Genomic DNA, 24,714 nt, shown 5'->3' on the forward strand with positions numbered 1-24,714 from the left:
TCGCGCGAGAGTCTAAATCGACTATAGAAGTTTGACGTTTTAAATAACACTTGCACAGTCTGTGCTATCAAAATCGCTGCTAACTTAGCTTGGTCTCTCTATTTATTACTTTACTCCGCTCGGACTTCGGAGGAACTAGGTAAGCGGTCTCTCTGCCAGGCGGGTCTTTTCACGGGTTGTGGACTTGTGGCTCCTTTATTATGAAGTATAATAATTAGTATAAATAATGGACGTTATCATTACCACTTAGGCAACAGGGCTTTAATAACATAACTAACATCCACAACATGGGGACATACGGCCAATTTTTTTTTAATTATTGATACCAACATTACCAACCTGTGTTATTGAGGTTAAAAACACGTTAAATAGTTTAAATACCATAAATTAAAAACTACTATAGGTATGTAAGTACCTACTTAAAATTATATACTGGCTATAGTGTACCTACTATAGTTCGTTTTTTTTAGCATTAGAAATAAGGTAAACAATCTTGATGTGTCTTTTAATTGAAAAACACATTTTAAAAATAAGTTACGGTAAATATGTAACAATTATGAATCTAATACGATCTTTTATAGTCTTCTGCTTTCATAAGTAATAGTTATTGATTTTTAAAAAGTGTTTTTCAATTAAAAGACATGTCAAAATCGCTTACCTTCTTTCAAGTTCTTTCTAATGCTAAAAAAAACGAACTATACTACTAGACTAAGTTAGATAATCACTTCAAATGAAACCTTCTAGCTAGCGTTAGCCTGTATAATATTAGGATCAAAATAAAAGCAATTTAATGGAATCGAACCCGGTCAGGCGTGTCTCACTCCGCGATTTCGTCGCTTTGCTACAGGTAGCTAAAAGTACATCCGTTCGGCCCCAATTTTGGGGAAAGCCATAAGCCGCGCGTGGCTCTGTCGCCACCTAGCGGCCATATCTGTGCTGATCGTAAAGCCCTTGCTACACGGTCGCCGACAAGCCTTCTAACCGTCTGTCCTTGGTCTGACCTTGGTCAGTTTTGGTCAAATTTTGTTGGAAACAACTGTCTACACGGTCCGTCCAGACCAAGGCCACGCGGTCTGAGGGGCTTGTCGGCGACCGTGTAGCAAGGGCTTATCAGACGCGTTTTGTTAGATAGTGAGTCTTCTGTACTTATACTTGGTCAACCAGATCTTGACAGTAGAAAAAGGCGGCAAATTTGAAAAATGTAGGCGGGAAGGGATATCGTCCCATAGAAAATTTGAATTTCGCGCCTTTTTTTACTGACAAGATTTGGTTGACCAGCTATAGTACTATTATTTGGGCGTTTTCTAAAATAAATATTGAAAACCCGATTCTCCCAGATCCTGGTGTTTTTGGGGTCTTTCAACTCAGAATCACTAGCATATTCAATCCTGATGATAAAAAAAACTGTCCCAAAATTTTGTATGAAAATTGTACATTCCACTACGTCACGTTACATACAAGTGTATTTCTGTTGCCGCTATAACAACAAATACTAAAAACAGAATAAAATAAAGATTTAAGTTGGGCTCCCATACAACAAACGTGATTTTTGACCGAAGTTAAGCAACGTCGGGCGGGGTCAGTACTTGGATGGGTGACCGTTTTTTTGCTTGTTTTGCTCTATTTTTTGTTGATGGTGCGGAACCCTCCGTGCGCGAGTCCGACTCGCACTTGGCCGGTTTTTTAATGGTAGGATGGAGAGTGCTGTCGATTCTGAGTAGAATGAGCCCAAGAATGTCCAGATTTGAAAGAATCGGGTTTTCGATATTTATTTTAGAAAAAGCCCATTTATTCTGTGACCCGTTAGGCGTTTAATACTTAACAAGTTAACACGACAAATCAGTAAAGATACTAAACGTATACCTACATCACAACTTTGTACATGTCTTTAACCGACTGCCTCATATCGTTATTCAATCGAGCGAATCAAAATCGTGAATGCGTGCTCCGTCGCGCAGATTATAATTATATAGATCATAACGTTTTTATTGATACAGAAATGAGTGAGGCGTCTATGTCTATACAGCAGTGAATAGCGAGCGACATGTTTGTTTTCATACCGGTCCGAATTAACGTCGCGATTGGTTCAAAATCCATAACTGGCCTCCGTGAGCCAGGTGTCGTTCACACCGCGGCCTCGCGCGCGCCTCGTCTCGTTAATCACTCGTGCTTGCTATTGTTAACGTACGGTGGACAGCCATCTTTGTCAAATTATGGACGATTTCGATTGATTTCAATAACTAATAGTGTTTGTTCTATCTAAATGAAAGAAAACACGGATTCAGTGATATTGACACTTTGTGTTAGAGCACGAAGAGACATTCTCTTTTGTTTTACTACTAACATCACTGCGTTGAATGGAAGCGTTACGACTTACGGCGTTAACGATAACGACCATTAAAATGATGGATGATGTCGTCTTTTGCAAAAAGAGTGTAAAGTGATCGTTATAGTAAATAATGTGAAGGGTGCATTTAGTGTTTATGTTTGGGCGGGCATGTGATGAGAACTGCGTCGTAATTTGTTGTACACATTGCATAAATGAGTGGAATGGCGTTGCGGAGCGCGCGGCCCGGAGCATGCGCGCCAGTTGCCTCGCAATCTCTGGGAGCGCATTGAGTGTCCTTCGTTTACGTGTTAAGCAAAATGGGAAGGTCGAGATTCCCTGGCAAACCGCTCAAATTCCAGAACAGAAAACGTGTTAGTGTATTATCGGGTGCTGTTTACCATGAAAATGCTCCGGAGAGCCAACCGCTCGCTCGCGGCGGGACCGCCAATGTTTTCGCTGGGGATAAAGAGGTAAAAGCTACTTAGTCTGATTGACACTGTTTTTTTGACGGATGCGTTATATAAAATTAAGTGTAGCATATGCGAAAATGATTAATATTTACGTAATAACTATTAGCATAAACGATGGGGCGATGGTAATAAAAGCGTCAAATACGACAACGTACTTTGACATAAGTAACAATAGCTTTTCCATTTCATGTCAACAGAATTTACTCTAATAATATATATTCTCGTGTAGGCCCTAAGAGAACAAAGTAGGTATCGTTAATATTTAGATAACAAGTCTTACATTATAAACCTGAATCAGAGATCATATTTATGGTTTGTTTGTTGTAGCATTCATGAGTAAATGTAGTATTTTTTTATTGGCTTAAATAATTATTTAACAAAACAAACTAATCAATTATTACAACACTTTAAACCCTCGCGTTTTGTACGCATAAGGTAAAAACAATGAAACTATATTGCGGTAGACCAGCGGTAGACAGTTTGTGTCATCAATTATTGATGTGTAAAATATTAGGTAAAGCTGGCTTTGACATTTTTATCTAAACATTTGTTTTGAAGCTTTGAATTGTGATTCTTTTGATGTATAGCTACATGTATTTTTGTTTTTTGCTTTAGATTGATTGACTGATTTATTAAAAATATATATGCATTACAGATCATGTCCCAGCCGCTCACATGCTATAGTTACCAAATAAAAATATATCAATGGAATTAAACAATATATAAATTATAAATCAAACAATTGAAGTCAAAATTATGTTTAATTAACAATCATATTTAATTCAAAACTTATAATAACAACATTAGCTTTCATCCAAAACTACCATCACTGTCCACAAACATGTCAATATGTGGGGTTTAACCTCCAGCTAGTCCCATGGTCCTAATACTAGTACCTAGTAGTTACCTACAATAACATTTTAATCATTGTTAATGGGACAGAGTTTCTTTTGTTTTGTTCAATTTTAAATCAAACCAAAATCAATTATATTTCTAATACCATCGATTAAATTAAAAATTTTGCATTCCTTCTTCCTAACCTATTTGAATAGGTACATTCCTTCAATGATAAAACAATGCAAGATTTGATTTGTCACAAATAAATCCTATTAGTGGGTTGTCGACTTTTTTAATTTTCTGACTTGCAGCTAAAAAAGTGAACTTTACTAACAAATCATGCGTTTAAAAAAAATGTATGTACCTATCTCATATAAATTTGTTTGTATACAACATGCTTTTCTATAACCTTACCCAATTTTCTATTATTCTGCATAGGTAAGAACCTTGGCGAGACTTTATAAACTTAAGCAATGTTTTTCAAAACAAATGCAATTGTTTCAAAAATTTTATGAAACATTACTACCAGTGATTACTACATCTTAAGTGTCATTCTATGGAACTTGCTAACTATGTAAACAAACCGCCATATTAAAATTGTCTCTGAATGTCAATTTTCTAGTGACTTTTGTTTACATAGCCTCCTAAGGCCCAAGGTCCGACCTATAGTACCTATTCAGTTTGATGTAATTTAAACCATGTTCATTGTGTGTGGAACAGAGTCGCTTTTGCTTTGTTTCGTTCAATTTTCAAACAACGCAAAATCAACTCTATTTCCTACGATTTAGGTTCAAATTTCAGTGGCAAATTTTAGATGTTTCGTTCGTATGGCTGGGCCTTAGGAGGATAGTTAGCAAGTTCCATATAATGACAATTTAAGCTCAATATCTTGTATAAACACATATAATTTTTGTTACAACATAAATTTAATACTTATTAGCCTTGAAAGAATGCATCCAATTAGTTATCACTTGTACACACAATGTATACAATGCTTTTCTATAACCTTGTAGGAACCCTTAAAAGGAAATGCACATAAAATGGCATATACTGTAAGCATACAGAAATTGATTTCTTAACAATACAAATTGTTTCTTATCATTTTTAGGAAGAAGAAAAGAAAGAAAACAGCAATGATAATGAAACAAATGGGTCTAGTGAAAATTTAGTGAACATCTCTGCAGTGAACAACAGCAATAACCCAGATCTTACATCTAGTGATTCAAAATCTCCTGTTCACACTCGCTCACAAAACAAAATGGAGCCAGTTAAAGGGGAAAAACCAAAACCAGTGAAGAAAACTGTGACTTTTGGTACAGTTGAGAGCTGTGAAGATATTTTCTTGCCTTTAAAAAAGATTCCTCTGAAACATCATGCACCTCTAGTGCCTATTATCAAAAAGAAATCATCATTGAAACAAACAGAATACTCTACTTTTAACAGCATACTTAAACCAGCAAAATTGACAGATTTGAGTTCAAAGTCATCTGATAATCATGAAGGGTACTTAAGGAAAAACCTGAATCCTTTGTCAAAGCCCATGAACAAGTTCTCGCAGTTCAGTGACAGCCGATGTATTTCTCCACCACCTCGTAACCTATCTCCAGTTGATAAAGAGAGTGGAAGCTCATCAAGGTTTGTTCTGCCTGTCAGAAGTGCTCATTCATCTCGAGTTATCAAACCAAATAAGAGATTTATAGATGGTGAAGAACCAACCACTGCAACTGGTACTGTGGGCTCGGCAAAGGTGCTTAAGAAGCCTAAGCTCAAGAGGCTTCTATTTAACAACATACACAGAGATGATGACACATTAGAAGATGAGGCTACAGATGTTACAAATGACACTGAAAAACCTAGAGACAAACAATTTTTAACACCATCCAACTTATTCAAAGACAAAACAACAAATTCATTTTCTGGTCTCAGCAGTAATACAAGAAAGCCCAACATCAAGCTTAATTTATTCTCTAATAAGAATAAGGAAACAGAATATTCACAAGATGAAAATTCGAATGTAGAGGGAGTAGAGAAAGGCAAAGCCTTGGAACAAAGTAAGCCAAGTAAAGAGGAGAGAGCTGGGCATGCAATGCGTAAACTTATGGACATATCAGATGCAAGTAGTTCCACCAGCACTAGTAGTGGTTCAGAATCTGAAGAAAGCTGGGACAGTGATAGCTTGGAGGGGAGTGGGGATGAGGAAGAAAAACCACCACCTAGCCCAGAAAGAGAGAAGTCATCTGCTAGTCAACTGTTGAGTGGCAAAGTAATAATAAGGGAAGCCAGATTACAATTAAATACCCCTGCTCAAGCAACTACTGGGTTAGATGGTCCTTTTTCTGCACCAACATCGACATGTAAGTTATTATTAATTTTTAAACTGAAATCTCTTACTTTCAACTAGGAACAACATACCTATTTCAATAAGGTGTTATTTCATTATCACCATAGTGAATGATTTAGGATTAGTGATAAGTTTTATCTTTTTTATAGCTCCTAACCCTCCAACCACAGTGACGTGTGGTGTATGTGGTGCAGTACGATTCTACAAATTCGTAAAGCAAGCCCGCAAGTTTGGGATATATTCCTGTGAGTCTTGCCGAAAGTTTATTACAAAGCTTCTGAAGAGAGAAAAATTAGCACACAAAAATGGTACCATTGTCATGCAATGTATGAGAGAAGAAGGTTAGTATTCCAATAGTTAGTCAATATTATTTACGTGTATTTGTTTGACTAAAATCTGAGTTATCTTTTCTTAAATTACGTTTCCAGGTAACTGCATTGTGCCTCCAATAGTGAGATCGCAACAATGGAAGCTAGTACGTTCTGAAAACAGATCGCGGTGTCCGGCTTGTTGGCTGAAAATGTGTCTAAGAGCATTTCAAGTGCCGCCGAGCGTAAGGGCAGGGCTCACGGCGATGCTGCCCCCTTCGATGAGGGCCAGCGTCAAGCTCTCCGGACCTATAGTTCAGGTTAATCCATTGAGGCTAGGTGCTGGCAACACTTGGACAAGCTCATCTACATCTACGCCAGCACTGACAAATGCACCTCCAAATAACACTGAGAATGAAGGCAAAAGCTTTATGCCCTTGAAAATTAATAAAAAGTCTGAGGAGAGCAATGAAAAACTAATAGAAAAAGTTGAGGTATGTCATGAAAATCTTTAAGTTAGTTAAAGAGATATTTAATTAATCTTTTAAGAAGGAAATTGTATGTGTTTTCCCTAAAACTTTTTTTTTAATGTATGGTTACCATAACATATTTTTATTTCTACTTACAGGATAAGACCAAAAAAGATCAAGGTTCAGCTGAAGAAGATGGTGAAGACTTCAGTGAGAATAGAAAGCGTCGCATAACGAGGGTTAAAGTGCGGAAGAAAGATAAAGGTGATAAAGGTGACTCTAAACAGTCCGAAGACCCTAAACGCCAGAAGGTGGAACTTAAGGGGCCAAGAGTCAAGCATGTATGCCGAAGTGCGTCAATTGTTTTAGGACAACCTATTGCTACATTCCCTACCCAAGAAGAGAAAGAAAAGCAAGAAAATTCGATTTCATCTGAAGAAGACAACAGTTTGTTACCTGTTATTGAAAAAGATGTTCTTGCTCCTAAAGTGCCTAGCTGTGATATTGAGATGGATACCGAGAATAAGGCACCTGCACAACTGTGTGAAGTGACTCCTGCAAAAGAGGCTGATATTGAAATGCAGGAGCCAAAGAAAAGAAAGATACAGGACACAGAACTATCTATTAAAGTTCCATCCAAACAAGAGTCTAGTGAAGATGAGACTGTCATGGATCTTTTACCGAAGAAGACTGTCATGAAACCCCTAACAAACATCACAAATGTAAGTTTGAAATCTAAAATAGGTATATACATATTTACTCTTCAAAGTCAGTCTAAACATATCATAAACAATATATATCTGTCTATTTACAGATGCGTGGACGATCTCAAAAGTTCAGTCAAAATCGGCCAGAATTGATCTGCGTCGACTTTTGGGAAAGCTATGATCCAGATGAAGTCTGTAGCTCTGGATTTGGTGTCATCGGAACCGCTCCATTTACCGTCGCGAGGTTATGCTTCTTGTGTGGTAGTGCAGGGAAAGAAAAGGTAAAAATTATGTTGGCGTGTTTATTTTGACGACTGGTCTGACCTAGTGGGTAGTGACGCTGCCTGTAAAGCTGCGGTCCTGGGTTCGAATCCCAGTAAGGACATTATTTTATTTGTGTGATGAGCACAGATGTTTGTTCCTGAGTCTTGGGTGTTTTCTATGTATTTATGTATTAGGATTTTATATTATATATTGTTGTCTTGAGAGTACCCACAACACAAGCCTTCTTGAGCTTACTGTGGGACTTAGTCAATCTGCGTAAGAATGTCCTCTAATATTTATTTATTTTATAGTTGTATTATTTGCATTTTTTCGAAAAGATACTAACTCCATCCCATTCCATCTAACCCCGACAGTTTTTGTTAATGAATGAATGGTATTACAATTAGGTACCGCATTGGCTGTCGTAACGGACAAAATGAAAAATTTAAATTTAAAAGTGGTAAAATTACTGTCTTCGGTGAGACTTGAACTCACGGCCTCTGGATCGATATTCCAGAAAAAAAAAATTAAAATGAAAAATGTTAAGCAATGTAAAACAGCGCCTAATATTTTAATTCATAAATTGTACCTACATATATCTATATATATAAATGCACGTGTCCTGACTGATTGACTGACTGACTGACTGACTGACTCATCAACGCAGAGCCGAAACTACAAACGCTAGAAAGTTGAAATTTGGACACTAGGTTGCATTTATAAAATGTATAAGAGCTAAGAAGCGATTTTGAGAAATTCAACCCCTAAGGGGGTTAAAAAGGGGATGAAAGGTTGTATGGGGTGCAAGTTTTATTTTAAGCTAGGAATTTGAAACTTTGTAAAAATGTACTATATTAAAAAACAAGAAAACTAATTTCTGCGTTTTCGAAAATTCATCCCCCAAGGTGGTGAAAAAGGGGTTGAAAGTTTGTATGGAGATCAAATATTTTTGTGAGTGTTGGACTTGAAACTTTGTATATGGGGATATTATTATAAGACGGGAAAAGTTATTTCAGCGTTTTTGAAAATTCATCCCCTAACAGGGTTAAAAAGGGGTTGAAAGTTTGAACCCATTACAAATGCTTTGAAACTTCTTAGAAAGACATAATAGCCGATGACAAAAAAAAGGAATTGCGACGTTTTAGGTAATACAACCCCTAAGGGGGTAAAAAAGGGGATGAAACTTTGTCCTGGGGTGCAAATTTTATTTTAAGCTAGGACCTTGAAACTTCGTAAAAAGGTATTAAATTAAAAAAACAAGAAAACTAATTTCTGCGTTTTCGAAAATTCATCCCCCAAGGTGGTGAAAAAGGGGTTGAAAGTTTGTATGGAGATCAAATATTTTTGTGAGTGTTGGACTTGAAACTTTGTATATGGGGATATTATTATAAGACGGGCAAAGTAATTTCAGCGTTTTTGAAAATTCATCCCCCAAGGTGGTGAAAAAGGGGTTGAAAGTTTGTATGGAGATCAAATATTTTTGTGAGTGTTGGACTTGAAACTTTGTATATGGGGATATTATTATAAGATGGGAAAAGTAATTTCAGCGTTTTTGAAAATTCATCCCCTAACAGGGTTAAAAAGGGGTTGAAAGTTTGAATCCATTAAAAATGCTTGAAACTTCTTAGAAAGACATAATAGCCGATGACAAAAAACAGGAATTGCGACGTTTTAGGTAATTCAACCCCTAAGGGGGTAAAAAAGGAGATGAAATTTTGTCCCGGGGTGCAAATTTTATTTTAAGCTAGGACCTTAAAACTTCGTAAAAAGGTAATTAATTAAAAAAACAAGAAAACTAATTTCAGCGTTTTTAAAACTTCTTCCCCCGAGGTGGTAAAAACGGGGTTGAAAGTTTGTACGGAGATCAAATATTTTTGAGAGTACGGCACTTGAATCTTTGTATTTGGGGATATTATTAGAAGACAGGAAAAGTTATTTCAGCGTTTTGTAAAATTCATCCCCTAACAGGGTTAAAAGGGGGATGAAAGTTTGTATGGAGTTCAAATTTTATTTTAAGTTAGGAACTTGAAACTTCGTAAAAATATATGTTGCTAAAATACAAGAAAACTAATTTCAGCGTTTTTGAATTATCATCCCCTAAAGTGGTAAAAAGGGGGTTGAAAGTTTGTATGGATATCAAACATTTTTTCGAACGCGGGACTTGAATCTTTGTATTTCGGGATATTATTAAAATACAGGAAAAATAATTTCAGCGTTTTGTAAAATTCATCCCCCAACAGGATTAAAAAGGGGTTGAAAGTTTTAATCCATTACAAATGCTTTGAAACTTCTTAGAAAGGCATAATAGCCGATTACAAGAAAGTAATTGCTATTTTTTGGAAATTCAACCCCTAAGGGGGATAAAAAGAGGATGAAAGTTCGTCTTAGGGTGCAAATTTTATTTTAAGCTAGGAACTTGAAACTTTACAAAAAGGTATTAAATTAAGATACAAGAAAACTAATTTCAGCGTTTTTGAAAATTCATCCGCTAAGGTGGTGAAAAAGGGGTTGGAAGTTTGTATGGATATCAAACATTTTTTCGAACGCTCGACTTGAATCTTTCTATTTGGGGATATTATTAGAAGACAGGAAAAGTTATTTTAGCGTTTTGTAAAATTAATCCCCTAACAGGGTTAAAACAGGGGGTTGAAAGTTTGTATAGGGTTCAAATTTTATTTAAAGCTACAAACTTGAAACTTTGTAAAAATGTATATTATCAAAAGAGAAGAAAACTAATTTCAGAGATTTTGATAATTCATCCCCCGAGGTGGTGAAAAAGGGGTTGAAAATTTGTTTGGAGGCCAAACATTTTTTTGAGTGCGGGACTTGAATCGTTGTATAAAGGCATATTATTAGAATACAAGAAAAATAATTTCAGCTTTTAAAAAATCATCCCCTAAAATGATTAAAAAGGGGTTGAAAGTTTGTATAGGGTTCAAATTTTATTTAAAGCTAGGAACTTCAAACTTCGTAAATAGGTAGTTAGGTAGTAGGTTTTATTAAATAGAGGACATGAAAATCTTCTAAGGGGGTTTAGAGGGATTATATCGCGGACAATTTTATTCAGTTAGGGGCTTGAAACTTCGTAGGTTGTGAAAGACAAAGTCTCATGCGTTGTATAATATTAATAATTAACAGATGATTAACCGTCCTACCGCAATCACTTGCTGCACAATGTTCTAAGCTAATGTAGAAATATATAACCACCAATATACAAATCCACGCGTACGAAGTCGCGGGCAACAGCTAGTAAATCTATACATCTTAAATTGAAACGATGTGCGTGTTTTTGTACATCCTTGACTTCGGCATGAGTTTAACATAAGCTACAGTGATTTATTTTTGTAACGAATTTTCCTTCGCTAGACGCAAATCAAATATGTACAAGTCGCATCCGACACGTACTTCGGTCGGTGTTTACGCAACGAATCGTTTAGCGATAAAAATTGTTTAATTTCAGATGTTGGTGTGTAGCTCATGCTGCGAGTGGTACCACACGTGGTGCGCGGAGGACAGCGCGCGCGGCGGCTGGACGTGCGCGCGCTGCGTGGCGTGCGCGGCGTGCGCGCGCCCCGCCGCGCGCCTGCGCTGCCGCAGCTGCGCGCGCCACTACCACGCCGCCTGTCTGCCCGCGGCGCCGCCGCAGCACAGGAGCGACTGGCCACAGGTACCAATCTAGAACGACCTCCTAGGTGACTCTTAAGGCCCGACTCCCTTCGGTCGTGTTTTAATTTATCGCCACACGTTTCGAATTTCCTATTTTTCGCACTTGTAACGTATGTACTATTCTGTCTGTTATCAACTTACAACCAGATGACTTAAATACTTCAGGAAATCAATATATTTCTTTCATACTTTGTCGTCTTTTGCAGATTTGCAGTACATGCTTGAAATGCAAGAGCTGCGACAGCGGCCGCGTGAGCAAGTTCGTAGGGAGTCTTCCATTCTGCGGACCCTGTTTTAAACTACGACAAAAGGGCAATTATTGCCCTCTGTGCCAAGCATGTTACAGGGACAACGACTTTGATAGCAAGGTATTTTTTTCGTTGCGATTTCCTACTTTCCGCACCTGTATCGTAAATAACTATTACGTCACCCTAGGCCCGTAAGTGGGATTTTCTCCCCGCCTCACTTCCTGGCAAAGGCAAGACGTAAAACTTTAGACAAACCATGGGCGGTAATTCGTAAAGCCCCAGATCGCATATTTATGGCCCTCGCCTTCGGTTCGAGCCACAAACACCTGCGATCTGGAGCATTCACGAATTCACTTCCCTAGGTATGTAATGTACTATTGTTTGACAACTTGCCGTTTTAAATGTAACGTCAACTGACGTGGATTTACCCTAAATACTTTTAGTACCTACTACTACTTTAAGTACCTAGGTACTTTGCATAGTACTATTATTTATTCCGTACCTTTATATACTGCATCAGTTTTTTATTTGTGATGATATTGTATCCTTTTCTCAAAGCAAAATGTTACTTTTGCACCCCCTTAAACAACATTTGATTCGTTTTGTTCTACTTTAGAACTAACTAGAAAATTGCAATTAGATAGTTACATGGAAATATGCCATGCATTTTAGCACAACCATTCAGATATTGATAAATAAAATACCTAAACATACTGTAATTTTTTTTGTATATCTTTTTAGATGATGGAATGCGGATGGTGTGCGCGATGGGTTCATGCCAGCTGTGAGGGTTTATCAGGAGAGGAGTACCAGCTCCTGTCAGCTCTCCCACCGTCTATTGAATATATCTGTTGTAAGTGTATGCCCAACGACCCACCCTGGAGGAAAATGCTGACTGAACACCTTAAGGGAAGATTATTACATCTATTAAAGCTTCTGGCGAAAAATAGAAAGGCGTGCGCACTTCTTAAATTAACGCCGCACAAAAATACTCCTGTGCCTAACAAGCCTTACCGAATTATGTCTCCCCAAGCGATAAGAAAATTGCATTTTGATGGAGCTGATGACGAATTGAAGAATACTTCTGAGACTAAAGTATACAGAAATTCATCAAGAGGACGTCGAAATAACTTTATGCAGAAATCTGACGATCCACGGTCGTCTCAAATATGGCACTGCTCGTCATTACTAGCCGAAGACGATATGGAAAAAGAAGGAATTCCGCACCCTTTGCACAAAGTTGTCAATCTTCAAGAACCTCTTATGCAAAACAAGGAAATATGTTTTACTACTGGGCTTTTTGGCACCAAAACGGAATTTGATACCCCCTGTGTTGAGGTTCATGAAAATAATCCTATTCAGAAAACGGAAAAGGCAACAACAATGCTGCCGACCACTGTACATGATGACAAATATGAGGCTATTTCTGATGACGATGAGCCAGCAAAAAGTGTTTTGCAAGCACGTAGTGAGCAAGAATTAAGCCCAGCTGTAATACGAAATCCAAGTACGCCCAGTCTGGCTACTGGTATTGACGAATTAAACAGAATGGTTTCACCATCGCTGCTTGATATAAAAAAAAGAGTTAACAGTGATGAATATGTTTCTTTGAAAGATTTTAATCATGATATGCGAGAAGTTATTCAAAGAACAATTAATGAAGATTTGAAACGTATATACAAGGAATTATTCTCAGAAACATTTCCATGGTTTGACTGTGAAAATAACTGTCTTCAACCGAACTTGGAAGTTGAAAGAGAACAGGAAGAAACAGAATCTCTGAAAGATCATGAAATGACTGATGACAAGCATGCTGATGTAGCTGCTCTGTCCATTGAACGACCAATAGATCAAATTGTACCAAAGTTAGAGGTGGAAGGTCAAAATGAAGACGAAGACTTATTGGAATTTTACCCTGTTGTTGATTCAAGGGCGTGTGTGCTTTGCAAAATTGTTGGGGATGGTTCACCTGCAAAGGAAGGGAGATTACTATATTGTGGACAAAACGATTGGATTCATGCTAACTGTGCCCTTTGGTCAGCAGAAGTATTTGAGGAAATTGATGGTTCTTTACAAAATGTCCATTCAGCCATATCAAGAGGAAAGATGATTAAATGTGCTTCCTGTGAAATAAAAGGTGCTAGTGTCGGCTGCTGTGCCAAGAACTGCAGCGAAACATATCACTATGCATGTGCAATGAGAGAAAATTGTGCCTTTATGGATGATAAAAGAGTATTTTGCCCAACTCATGGTAAAGATGTTCCAAAAGTAAGCCTGCAAAAAGACGCCGACTTTGAGCTTACAAGGCCAGTCTACGTAGAGCTTGACAAAAAGAAGAAGAGATACAGTGAAATTAAAAAAGTCCAATTTTTAATGGGATCTTTGACAGTAAATAGTCTTGGGAAGATAGTACCCCCTGTATCTGACTATGAAGAATATTTGATGCCTGTTGACTTTTCATGTACTCGCCTGTTTTGGTCTTGTAAAAAACCCCTGAAGATAGTGAGATACACTATAAAAACTAAACTAATTTTGGCTGAACCAATGCCTGGATTTGATTTTGGTGTAAACATAACTGTAGACCATTCAACAGATATGAACGTCGTAGATCGTGTTATGGCTGAAATAGGCGCTTGGCATCAAAGTCTGGAAACAGGAACGGCAAAACCAGCTTTTATGCTTAAAAATGATAAATCTCCAATTAAATTTGGTAATGCATTAACTTTAGAAGACTTGGCTGTAAAGCAAGTCGTTGAGCACTTGTTAGATAATGTCTGTAAACAAGAGCAACAAGATGAAGAAGAACCTCAAAATACAGCAGATCTTTTACCACCTGAACTGAAAGATGCTATATTCGAAGACCTTAATCACGACCTTTTAGACGGCATTTCAATGCAAGACATTTTTCCTAAATTGATGTCCTATGAAGACCTTGTTGCAATGGATTTGAAAAATGAGTTCTACGGCGCTATTGGTCAATCGGATGACAAAAATAGTGATGCACGATCAACAACAGACTTCATTGATGAATTACTTAACGCGCGATTAGAATCTGGAAGTAAGGAATTGAAACGAAGTAAGTCAGAGATGCTTTTACAAAACCACAATTTAAAAAGTTTATCAACTGGCAGAGGACAACAAAGATCAAGTAGCCTGACATGGAATAACAAATTTGATACAAGTTTATTATCATCTACTATTAAACGGTGCAAAATGGGTAGAACTTCCACTGTCACTGGTAAACCAACCTCAGCACAAAGAGTGACAACAGTAGATAACGCCTTGGAACCTATTAAAGAAATAGATTCTATAGCTGTAGATAAGAAAGTGAAATCTGAGCCCAGTAGTAGCAGCAGTGGTAGTTCGATGTGCGAGGAAGCACCACATACAAGTGGTATCAATTACCGCGCTACTTCACCCAAACCAAAGGACGAAAGCAAAAACGAAAAATCGGACAAATCTGATGGCTATTATGCTGCTGGTTTTATAGATTTTTATACAAAAATACAATGCAGTCCAATATCGCAACTAGATGGTACTGCAGACTGGTCAGGATCTGAAAGCACCTGCAGTTCGCGGCCAAACAGTCCTCGTGACGATGACTTTTCTCCTATATCACAATTGGATGGAGCTGAAGATCATCCAGGAAATGAAACTATGAGAAATCAAACAAACCAGTTTCTCTACAGGGCAAGTGGTTCAGAAAGTACTTATACTGTAACTATTGCCGGAAATTCTATTAGCGGACAGCCTGAACTGGTTATGAGGCCTTTGGATGATGGATCTGGTATTTCCGGACAAATAGAACAGCCGGTACGATGCGACAGATGTCAATGCACGTACAGAAACAAGGAATCCTATGAAAGACATGTTCCATCCTGTGACATGATGTCAACAAGTGAAAGTGAGAGTGAGAATCCAAAATCACCTGAAAATAGAACATTAACAACACTGCAAAATGCTTTTCAAGGTGCTTTTGCTCAACCTATGATTATACATACAGGTGTAGTAAGTAACACAGAAAATACTGTAAAAGCAGAAAGTATATCTGCCAGGCGAACTTCAATCAATACAAGGCAGATCACGATTAATGGTACAATAGTTGAAACACCGTCACCTGGTCCCGCAAATGAAATGACTATGACAATAACAGAGCAGATGAAATCAGGAACAGTAATTTTCGATCAAAGCAAACCCACAAATGTTCAAGTGTCGGCTAATCAGCAAGTTTTATCATCTCCTCAGATTGTGGTAACACCACAAATGTTACTACCACCTAAAACTAGTTCAGCAGGCGGACAGAAAATTATGGCACCACAAATCATCACTCAACCTGGTGTCCTTCCATACAATATTTGCGTGAAGCCTGGGAATACTAACTCGAACATACAGCAAATTCAAAGTGGAACCGACATGGCCCAACTTCTGTCAGGTGCAGGAGGCATACAAGTAATTTCCTCAAACTCGAATCAAGTTTTAACTATACCGTCAAACCAGGGAAATATCACAAGTATGGTCCAAGGCAAAAGTCAAGTTGCCAATTTTCCTAATATGGCCAGCGCATCAACCCTTACCTTACCTGTGAATTCTATTCAAGGCATGCCAAACGCATCAATCATACAGAATATTCAACCAATGATTCGACCACAAATACAGGGAAATCCTACCATAGTTGTACCTGCAATGACTGCTCAAAGACTAACATCTCCAAATACACATAAACAACACATAATTTTGCCTGGCAATCCACAAAAGTCTCCTAAAAAGCAGCCAGCACCTGTACAGCCTAAGCCTATTTTTCAAGCCACTAACCGTGGCAGAGGACGACCGATACCAAAACCTACTACAATCAAAAGGCAGACAAAACTTGAAAAGACATTTACTACTATCAATCAATCTCCAATTGGTGCCAGTAATACCGTGATTCAATTACAGACTAATAACCAGTCTGGCCAGCCGTCAATAATTGTGCAACCAGTTTCCAATCAGAATATAATGTCTGCTTATGTTGAAGCTTTGTCCCAACAACAAAATCAGAACATGCAATACATTGCGACAATCGGACCTCAAGGCGATTTTAAAACCACACCAACACAATTTATCTCGCAAAGTGGACTTATGCCTCAAACATTTCAAATACAACAAACCGAATCGGGAGGATTGGTTGCCGTACCTAGTGGAGGTATCCCAGTTTTACTACCGCAAGGAAATGTTGGCATTTTGCCTCAAGCTATTCAACAAGGTGCTACGATTTTGCCCCAAGGAGCTTTACAGACTCAAGGTATAATTTCTCAGGGTCCAAACGGTCCGACCATTTTACCACAAACGATACATACACAAAACGGTGCTACGATTATACCACAGGGAACTATTCAAGGTCTCGCACCTGGAAATATAACATCGCAGACAGCCACTCTTCTACCTAATAATACTCTACAAGCAGGAGGCGCGACTGGAACTGGTCAGAACACAATATTACCAAATGCTATACAATCGCAAGGAAATACATTAATATCTTCCGGACCAAGTGCAACAATACTGCCACAAGGAACTTTGTTGCCACAGTTTTGCAACGATCAAGTTATTCTGGGATCTACTCCTACCCTGGAAATGGTTACTGATCCTTCAGGGTGCATGTATTTGACTACAACACAACCTGTATATTATGGTCTGGAAACAATCGTACAGAACACCGTGATGTCTTCGCAGCAGTTCGTATCAACGGCAATGCAAGGAGTACTTGCTCAAAACAGTAGTTTTTCTGCAACTACGACACAAGTATTTCAGGCCAGTAAAATAGAGCCCATAGTAGAAGTTCCCACTGGATATGTCGTCGTAAACAATGTCGGCGATGGCGTCAATCAAGCAGCATCGTCGGCGGCAAATGTGGTTACAGCTCAAACTGTTCAGTCATCACCACAATCACTAAAGGTTAAAGCACCAGTGCCTAATTTAACTCTGCAACCTCTACCTGATAAGCTAGCGAACAACAACGCCAACCGGCAAACTCCAAAAGTAATACAAATGAGTCCAGTATCTTTGTCAATGGGTTCACATGCTGGTCCGACTATTATAACAGGGCGACAAAATATGAATCCTATTACTTCTCAAATACACGGAATGACAATTTCTAGTACTCCTCAGCAATTCCAGCGCTCTAATTTTTGCAAGCCAAATAATGTTTCAATGTCACCAAGTGTCACTTTAGTATCCTCGACTGGACAGCCTATTATGGCTATTTCGCAATCGGTGCCACATTCAGCTCCATCGTTTTCAATACAATCGATTCCCATATCGCAACCTATTGTTTCAAGTTCAATAGCTCCTTCAATTAATAAGAATAACATGAAAATAGAAAATTCACATGTTATAGAGATAAGTGGTAACCTACATGAAATTTCAAACTCATCAAATATGCCCACTATAAGTGTAACCCAAAGCTTAAAGTCGCCCACACCATGGAGGCAACTTACTCAGTTGACTCCAATAAGCAGCGCAGATAACAAGATAGAGTTACAGAACATGACTGCCAAAACAAGCAATGCCAACGCACCTACAATTCATATGCACAACAATATCAGTAATTCCCTTACGTGTAGACCACAAGCACATAATGAATCTGAAAAAGTCAACCAGAATATTTTAGTACCGATGTCTAATAATAGCTCAATTTCTGGTCTGAATATACATTCTCAGCAGTTTGAATCAACTGTTAACGTGAGCCATCACACGTCTCATTCAACATCTAATAACGTAATTCAAATTACGGCTGGAAATATTTACCCTCCGTGTTCAGCCATGAACAGCAACTTTGATGCTGATACATCTTTGAAATTAAGCAAAATCAATGCCTTATCGAAAACTGAAGGTGGCCATATTAACTTTTCGCAAGAGATAATGGCATCCCATTCGCAGCAACATTCTCAGAACGAAAAAGCTTTCCAGACCATGGGAACTAATGATAACAAACAAAATATGGATAGTGGCAGTAATCAAGTGAATATACACAAATTGAATAGTTGCCAGGTAGCGAGCAACATGAACAATCTTATGGGAAGCCCACCAGCTATCAGCATCATACCACATAGTGCAATGCGACCTCAAATGCATCACAACCAGAACACTATTTCAGTTTCCGGTAACCAAAATCCGTTGTGTACAAATTCAAATGCTACCCATGGACAATTGCCAATCCTAAATTCTGGCAATAATACTCACCAAAATATGAATATAATATGTGAAGAAATAAGCAATAACAGAGTTAACTCAACTGTAACCAATGAAAGTACCATGCACCAAAATATCCAGCAACATGACATAAATACGTCAAACCTACCACATGGTAATATGCAAATTATTCCACATGAAAATACTCAGCTGTCGAATTCTAATCAAATACACATAATGAACGGACAAATTCAACATGTTAGGCAAATCGATAACAGTAATCAATTGCAACAGTTAAACCAAGGATCACTGAACAGGTCCTTCCATGAAAATATATCCCCTGGACAACAATCCCACAGTCAAACTAACATGCTTTCTAATCGCAACACTCCTGATAACAATCTAATAAACCATTCAATGAATATGCATAGTATAAACAATAATCATAATATGAATAGACAAGCAAACGATTTGAATCACATGCATAATATGTCATCATCAATGCAGAATTTAAATAATGTGCAAAATAACAGAATGGTTATTGAAAATATGCAACCTCATGGCATTAACAATATGGGCCACCAAATGCATACCAGTAGATCTATGGAGGGAATGCACAACTCACAGCTTCATAGTATGCAACAAATAAATCACCATATGAACAGTAACAGGCCCCAAATAGATAACAATAATATGCAAGGTAATCAGCAAATGGCTATGCAGCAAAATAGGCCAATGGAAAATGCCGGGCACCATCACCAACATCAAATCCCTAACCTGATTCAGATGCAAAACAATCGCGCTCACATTGAAAATAATAGTTTGATGGGAATGCACCAACATCTGCCTAATCAGATTCATAACAGACAACAGATGGATAATAACATGCATATGCACCATATGTCAAGTGGTGCAACGAATATGAGTATTAACAATCAAATAGACAACTCAAGTTCAATGACTAATCTGCACAGCAATAGACATGACAACAGTTCAATTGTAATGCAAAATCTTAATGCCATGAATCAAATACCCAATAACCGGAGTTCCATGGATCACGCTTCACTGATGCAACATCAAATTAACAACATGAATAATAGTAATATGCACACTAACGCTATGCAAATAGGAAACAACTCCAACCACCAGATGAACAATTCAATGATGCATGGTCCTAATATACCAGATATCAAGAATGAGATCTCGAACCCTTGTAGTGGTAGTTGCTCAGGCAACAATACGCAATTTTCGAACAACCAATCTGCTTTCGAACTGTGCTCAAATATGTCGACAAGCAACAATATGAATTTGGGTACCAGTAATATCATTCACGGTATGGGCGTTAATAACTCGAACATGTCGAATAATAATATAATGAACAACAGCGGTATATATGGGGCGAATACCCAAAACACCATGATGAACCATGATATGTTAATGAATTGCAACAACGCCTCAGAACTCAATATAAACAATCTTATGCCAAATAATCCTAATCACATGATGATAAATAATTCACAGCCGCACACCTCGGGCACCCAAAACCAGATTTTGGGTAATCAGGTAAATAACGCCCAAATTAACATAAATAGCTGCAGTATGAATACAACTAACAACTCGCCTAATCAAACCGCCAATATCGACAGTCAGCTGAGTCGGCCGAATATAAATGATAAATTCAGTCAGGACAATCTGAGAGGCAAGAATATCATGGGCCCGCCATCTAACACTAATTTGGCCAGTAATGACAGCCCCAAAGTTAATATTGTGAACACTGATAAGCAAAATCACGCAATCTCAATGAACAGTCAAATGGGCTTCATGCAAATGAATACTCAAAATAATCGAGTCATTAATCTTCCAGAAAGGAATAGGTTGCCTAATGCAACCCTAGATAACAATATGAACCAACATGTACCGCAGCAACACAACATACGGGTAGTAACTAACAACAATAGTAACAATGTTCCTGATCCTCTAACATTTCAACAGAAAAATGAAAGTAGTGGAACTTTGATTAATGTACCGTTCCAAGCTATACCAAACAGTGCACCGATGAATATAAATGTTAATTCTAGTAATAACACTGTCAACATTACTGTGCAGAACAATCTCGTTGATCCAAAGATTGCATCAAAATCCGCTGCAGATATTAGTTTCCCACTTCAATCTAGTACTAGCATGTTACAAAATCAAAGTGGAAACAGTAATATGATATGTATACCTGTACCTAACAACACTATTAGCTTGCCAACACAAAATACATCTAGCATTACATTGCCAAAAGCTCCACCCACTCAACAGTCGGGTATACCAACTAACGTCGTCAACCCGATGTCTATGAGGCCGATGAATAGAGTGTTGCCTTTGCATCGTGATGGCCAAAGTAAATCATCGTCAAAGAATTGTACTAGTACATCTACTAAAACATCTGCAGTACCCAAACAAAGAACAGTTAGCCATGACATGCCAGATCTTAACATTAAAGATGAAGCTATTGACAGTGATTTGGAGAAGGCGATCGAAGAGTCAAAAAGAATGATGGAACTAGAAAAAGCGAACAAAGAAAAGGAAGAAATGGATGCCGCTCGTGCCATTCAACTCTCAACAGAAATACAACAAGCTAGTCATAGTTCTGTTAGTCCGATAGTGGTGCAGAATAGCATTATCGAATCAGGACAAACTTCTGAAATGACGTCGCTACCAAATTTAGATGCTGAAATGATAGAAGTGGAGCCACCAAAAGTTTTACAAGAAAAAGACTCCAATAAGGTTGCTGTGCAACTCAAGTTGCCCAGTGGACCATGCAAAGTTACAAAAAGGCCTATTAATGATAAAAAAATCGACAGTGATGTTGTTGCGACGAAGAAACCGAATAAAGTAGCGAAAGGTCAGGAGAATAAAGGGCTTTCGTTGCAAAAACCAACACCAGAACCACCAAAAGACGATGGGCCTAAATTAATATACGAGGTAACCTCGGAAGATGGATTTAATTACACGTCGACTTCCCTGACTGATCTATGGGCTAAAGTGATAGAGGCTGTCCAAAATGCTAGAAAGCAATCAGGCTTACCTCTGATTCAGTACAATTTGCCATCTACTCTGTCTGGCGCCCATCTGCTCGGACTGAACAACAATGCTTTAAAATACTTGATTGAACAACTACCTGGGGTAAGTTAATATAATCTGTTCACGATTTTCACATATAAAGGATATATTTACGCCACAAAGAGTTGTTACAGTGTTTATTTTATTTCAGGCGAGTCGGTGCACAAAATACAAATTACTACAGGGTCGTCCTCTTAACAGCTGGGACAATGACTTGGACTTGAGCGAAGGGTTTAAAGAAAGTCCATGGGGCAGTGCACGTACCGGTCCAATAGCCCGTAAAGCAAGCCATGATATGTTTAGCTGGATGGCGTCACCGTTCAGAGAAGAACCACCCCCATTAACTGGCCAAGATGGAGAAAGTTCTATTTCGAGGTAATAAAACGATCAATTAAAAAAAAATCCTGATAGTATTACCAGTAAAATATATATATTAACATAGGTCTCACGATGTTTTCCTGCTTCGTAAACCGATTAGTGCAAGCTGGAATTCGAACTCGCGACCTTCGGTTTGGAAGTCACAAGCCTTGCTGCTAATAGGGCACCAACGCCTATTATGCTGCGTACAGACGAAATCAACGAACGCCTATGAAGAATTAGCATGGAAAAATGTAAAAGCGCAAATCGAATACGAGGCAACGGAAAAGACAAGGCAAATTTGCATAATCAGTACTTAATTAAAGTAATAGACGCATGTCCATGATTTTTTCCTTAGAACTTAGGTACCTACTTTCAAATCTATCGGGGACTATTATTTTCTTTAATTTATTTTAGGCGATTAGCAACTTTACCACCAGCCATGCGATTCAGACAATTAAAGGAAACATCAAAGGCATCAGTTGGCGTCTATAGGTCTCACATTCATGGCCGAGGCTTGTTCTGCAAACGGGAGATTGAAGAAGGTACGCAACTCTTATATATAAAATACCATTGCATTATATTAAGAGTAATGAAACCAATATAATATATGGATTCCCTCATTGATCAATTACAGGTGATATGGTGATTGAATACGCCGGTGAAGTGATTCGTGCTGTATTGGCCGATCAACGCGAGAAACGGTACGAGGCAATGAGTGGTCGTCGCGGCGTTGGCGGATGCTATATGTTCCGCATCGACGACAACTTAGTGGTAGATGCCACTCTAAAAGGAAATGCTGCGAGATTTATAAATCATTCTTGTGATGTAAGTTTATATTTTTTAACATCTATTTATGTTAACAACTTGTTCAACATTTTTTTCTATTAAATTAAACGTTTTATGCTTTCAGCCAAACTGCTACTCACGCGTCGTAGACATCCACGGCCACAAACACATCTTGATATTTGCACTACGACGCATCAGTATTGGCGAAGAACTGACTTATGACTACAAATTCCCATTCGAAGAGGTCAAGATACCTTGCACATGCGGCGCCAAGAAATGCCGCAAATACCTAAACTGAGAAGTGAAAACCGTGAGTGCAGTCATTTGTGTCAATTATCATGTACGTGTTTGTGTCCTACGAGAAAGTGTTTTGCAGCTTATAATTATCGTGGGGTAAGAGTTGGCAAAACTAAAAATGTGTGCAACGAACCATTATAATAATTCTAAGATACTACATATTTTAAAGTTCATAAATGTAATAACTGACAATCAGGTATTTATTTGTTGTCAAGCGAGCCGTTAAGGCTTTACTTAGCATAATGTTTAAAGTACATAACTGAATTAGACATAGCACAATACATATAAAAGAATTAGTGACTATTTTAACATCACTATAGCAATTGAGACTAACGAAATGTGTAAATTAAATTAAAAGAATGGAAATTCGATTGATCTCGAAATAATGCGATGAATAAGAAATTGAATTTGAAGCTAAGCTTGTACGTTTGCGATAGTGAGGTATAATCAGGTGCCCGGAATTTTTGTGGGACTTTTGAACTGCCTGATGCATCGATACATTATAATTAGTAACGTGTCGTCTCATGTCATGGGTGCTTGATATTGATCCTGAGGTAGACCTTTCATTAGCAGTTTTAAGGCTTCGTCACACACACGCGTTTTCCGGGCGGGGAGTGAGCGGGGCGTGAGCGTTTTATATGTAAAAGCGGCGCGCCCCGCTCACGTAGGGTTGCCAGATCGAAAGGCGCTATTATCGGGAAAAATATAATTTTTTCGAGATTTTGAGACTTAAGGCTCCGTTAACGATTTTAGAGCCAAAATGTAAAATTGATAGATTTAGTCGTTGAAATTGTACTCCTTTTGTTACGTAATATCTAAATAACAAGTATTGGTTTCTATTAACACGTCTTCTCATCTTGCCTTTTAATAATAAGGTCCCGAGCGTGCGTCACCGGCAATATGTGACGGGAAGGGGCAGTTTTTAAAAATTCATCATAAAATTATAGTTATGAATTTAAAAAAATGATGTATAAGAACAGTTTCAGGAAATGTTGTAGATTGTTTAAGTATCAATATTACGTTGAAATTAAGTCGAAGTTCACGAAAAATGTTCACTTGTTTTGAAGTAATTTCTGGTGAAAATTGATTTCGTATAACTTTCATTTACTCTCGTTCAGTATCATATAACAAAAATGTAGTCTATGAAAGTTGGAGTTTAGGATATGTGTAATACAAAATTACCATTTTTAGCAGTCCAAACTTTACGAAATTTACAAATAAGATCGACTAAATCAGTGCTTTACGCGCGTTTACCTAAACGTCCATCAGAAAAAAAATCATTACTAATTTAGTGAGTCAGTTTTCAAAAAAATGATCTGTACAAATGCAAGATAAGAAGACGTGCTAATAGATACC

At 37.9% G+C, this 24,714-nt stretch overlaps 1 protein-coding gene across 1 annotated transcript; it reads left to right on the forward strand.

Annotated features, from left to right (window-relative positions):
- The first annotated feature begins 2,027 nt into the window (after positions 1-2,027).
- Positions 2,028-23,838, forward strand: LOC134662869 (histone-lysine N-methyltransferase trithorax). Its single transcript, XM_063519180.1, has 13 exons — positions 2,028-2,799; positions 4,745-5,990; positions 6,127-6,318; positions 6,406-6,779; positions 6,914-7,477; positions 7,570-7,743; positions 11,187-11,393; positions 11,599-11,760; positions 12,382-21,978; positions 22,067-22,290; positions 22,690-22,817; positions 22,910-23,100; positions 23,186-23,838. The coding sequence occupies exons 1-13, from the start codon at positions 2,647-2,649 to the stop codon at positions 23,357-23,359; spliced, it is 13,386 nt and encodes a 4,461-aa protein (XP_063375250.1). The 5' UTR covers positions 2,028-2,646; the 3' UTR covers positions 23,360-23,838.
- Positions 23,839-24,714: the final 876 nt, after the last annotated feature.

Source organism: Cydia amplana, chromosome 1 (assembly GCF_948474715.1).
Source record: "Cydia amplana chromosome 1, ilCydAmpl1.1, whole genome shotgun sequence".
Taxonomy (NCBI): Eukaryota; Metazoa; Arthropoda; class Insecta; order Lepidoptera; family Tortricidae; genus Cydia; species Cydia amplana.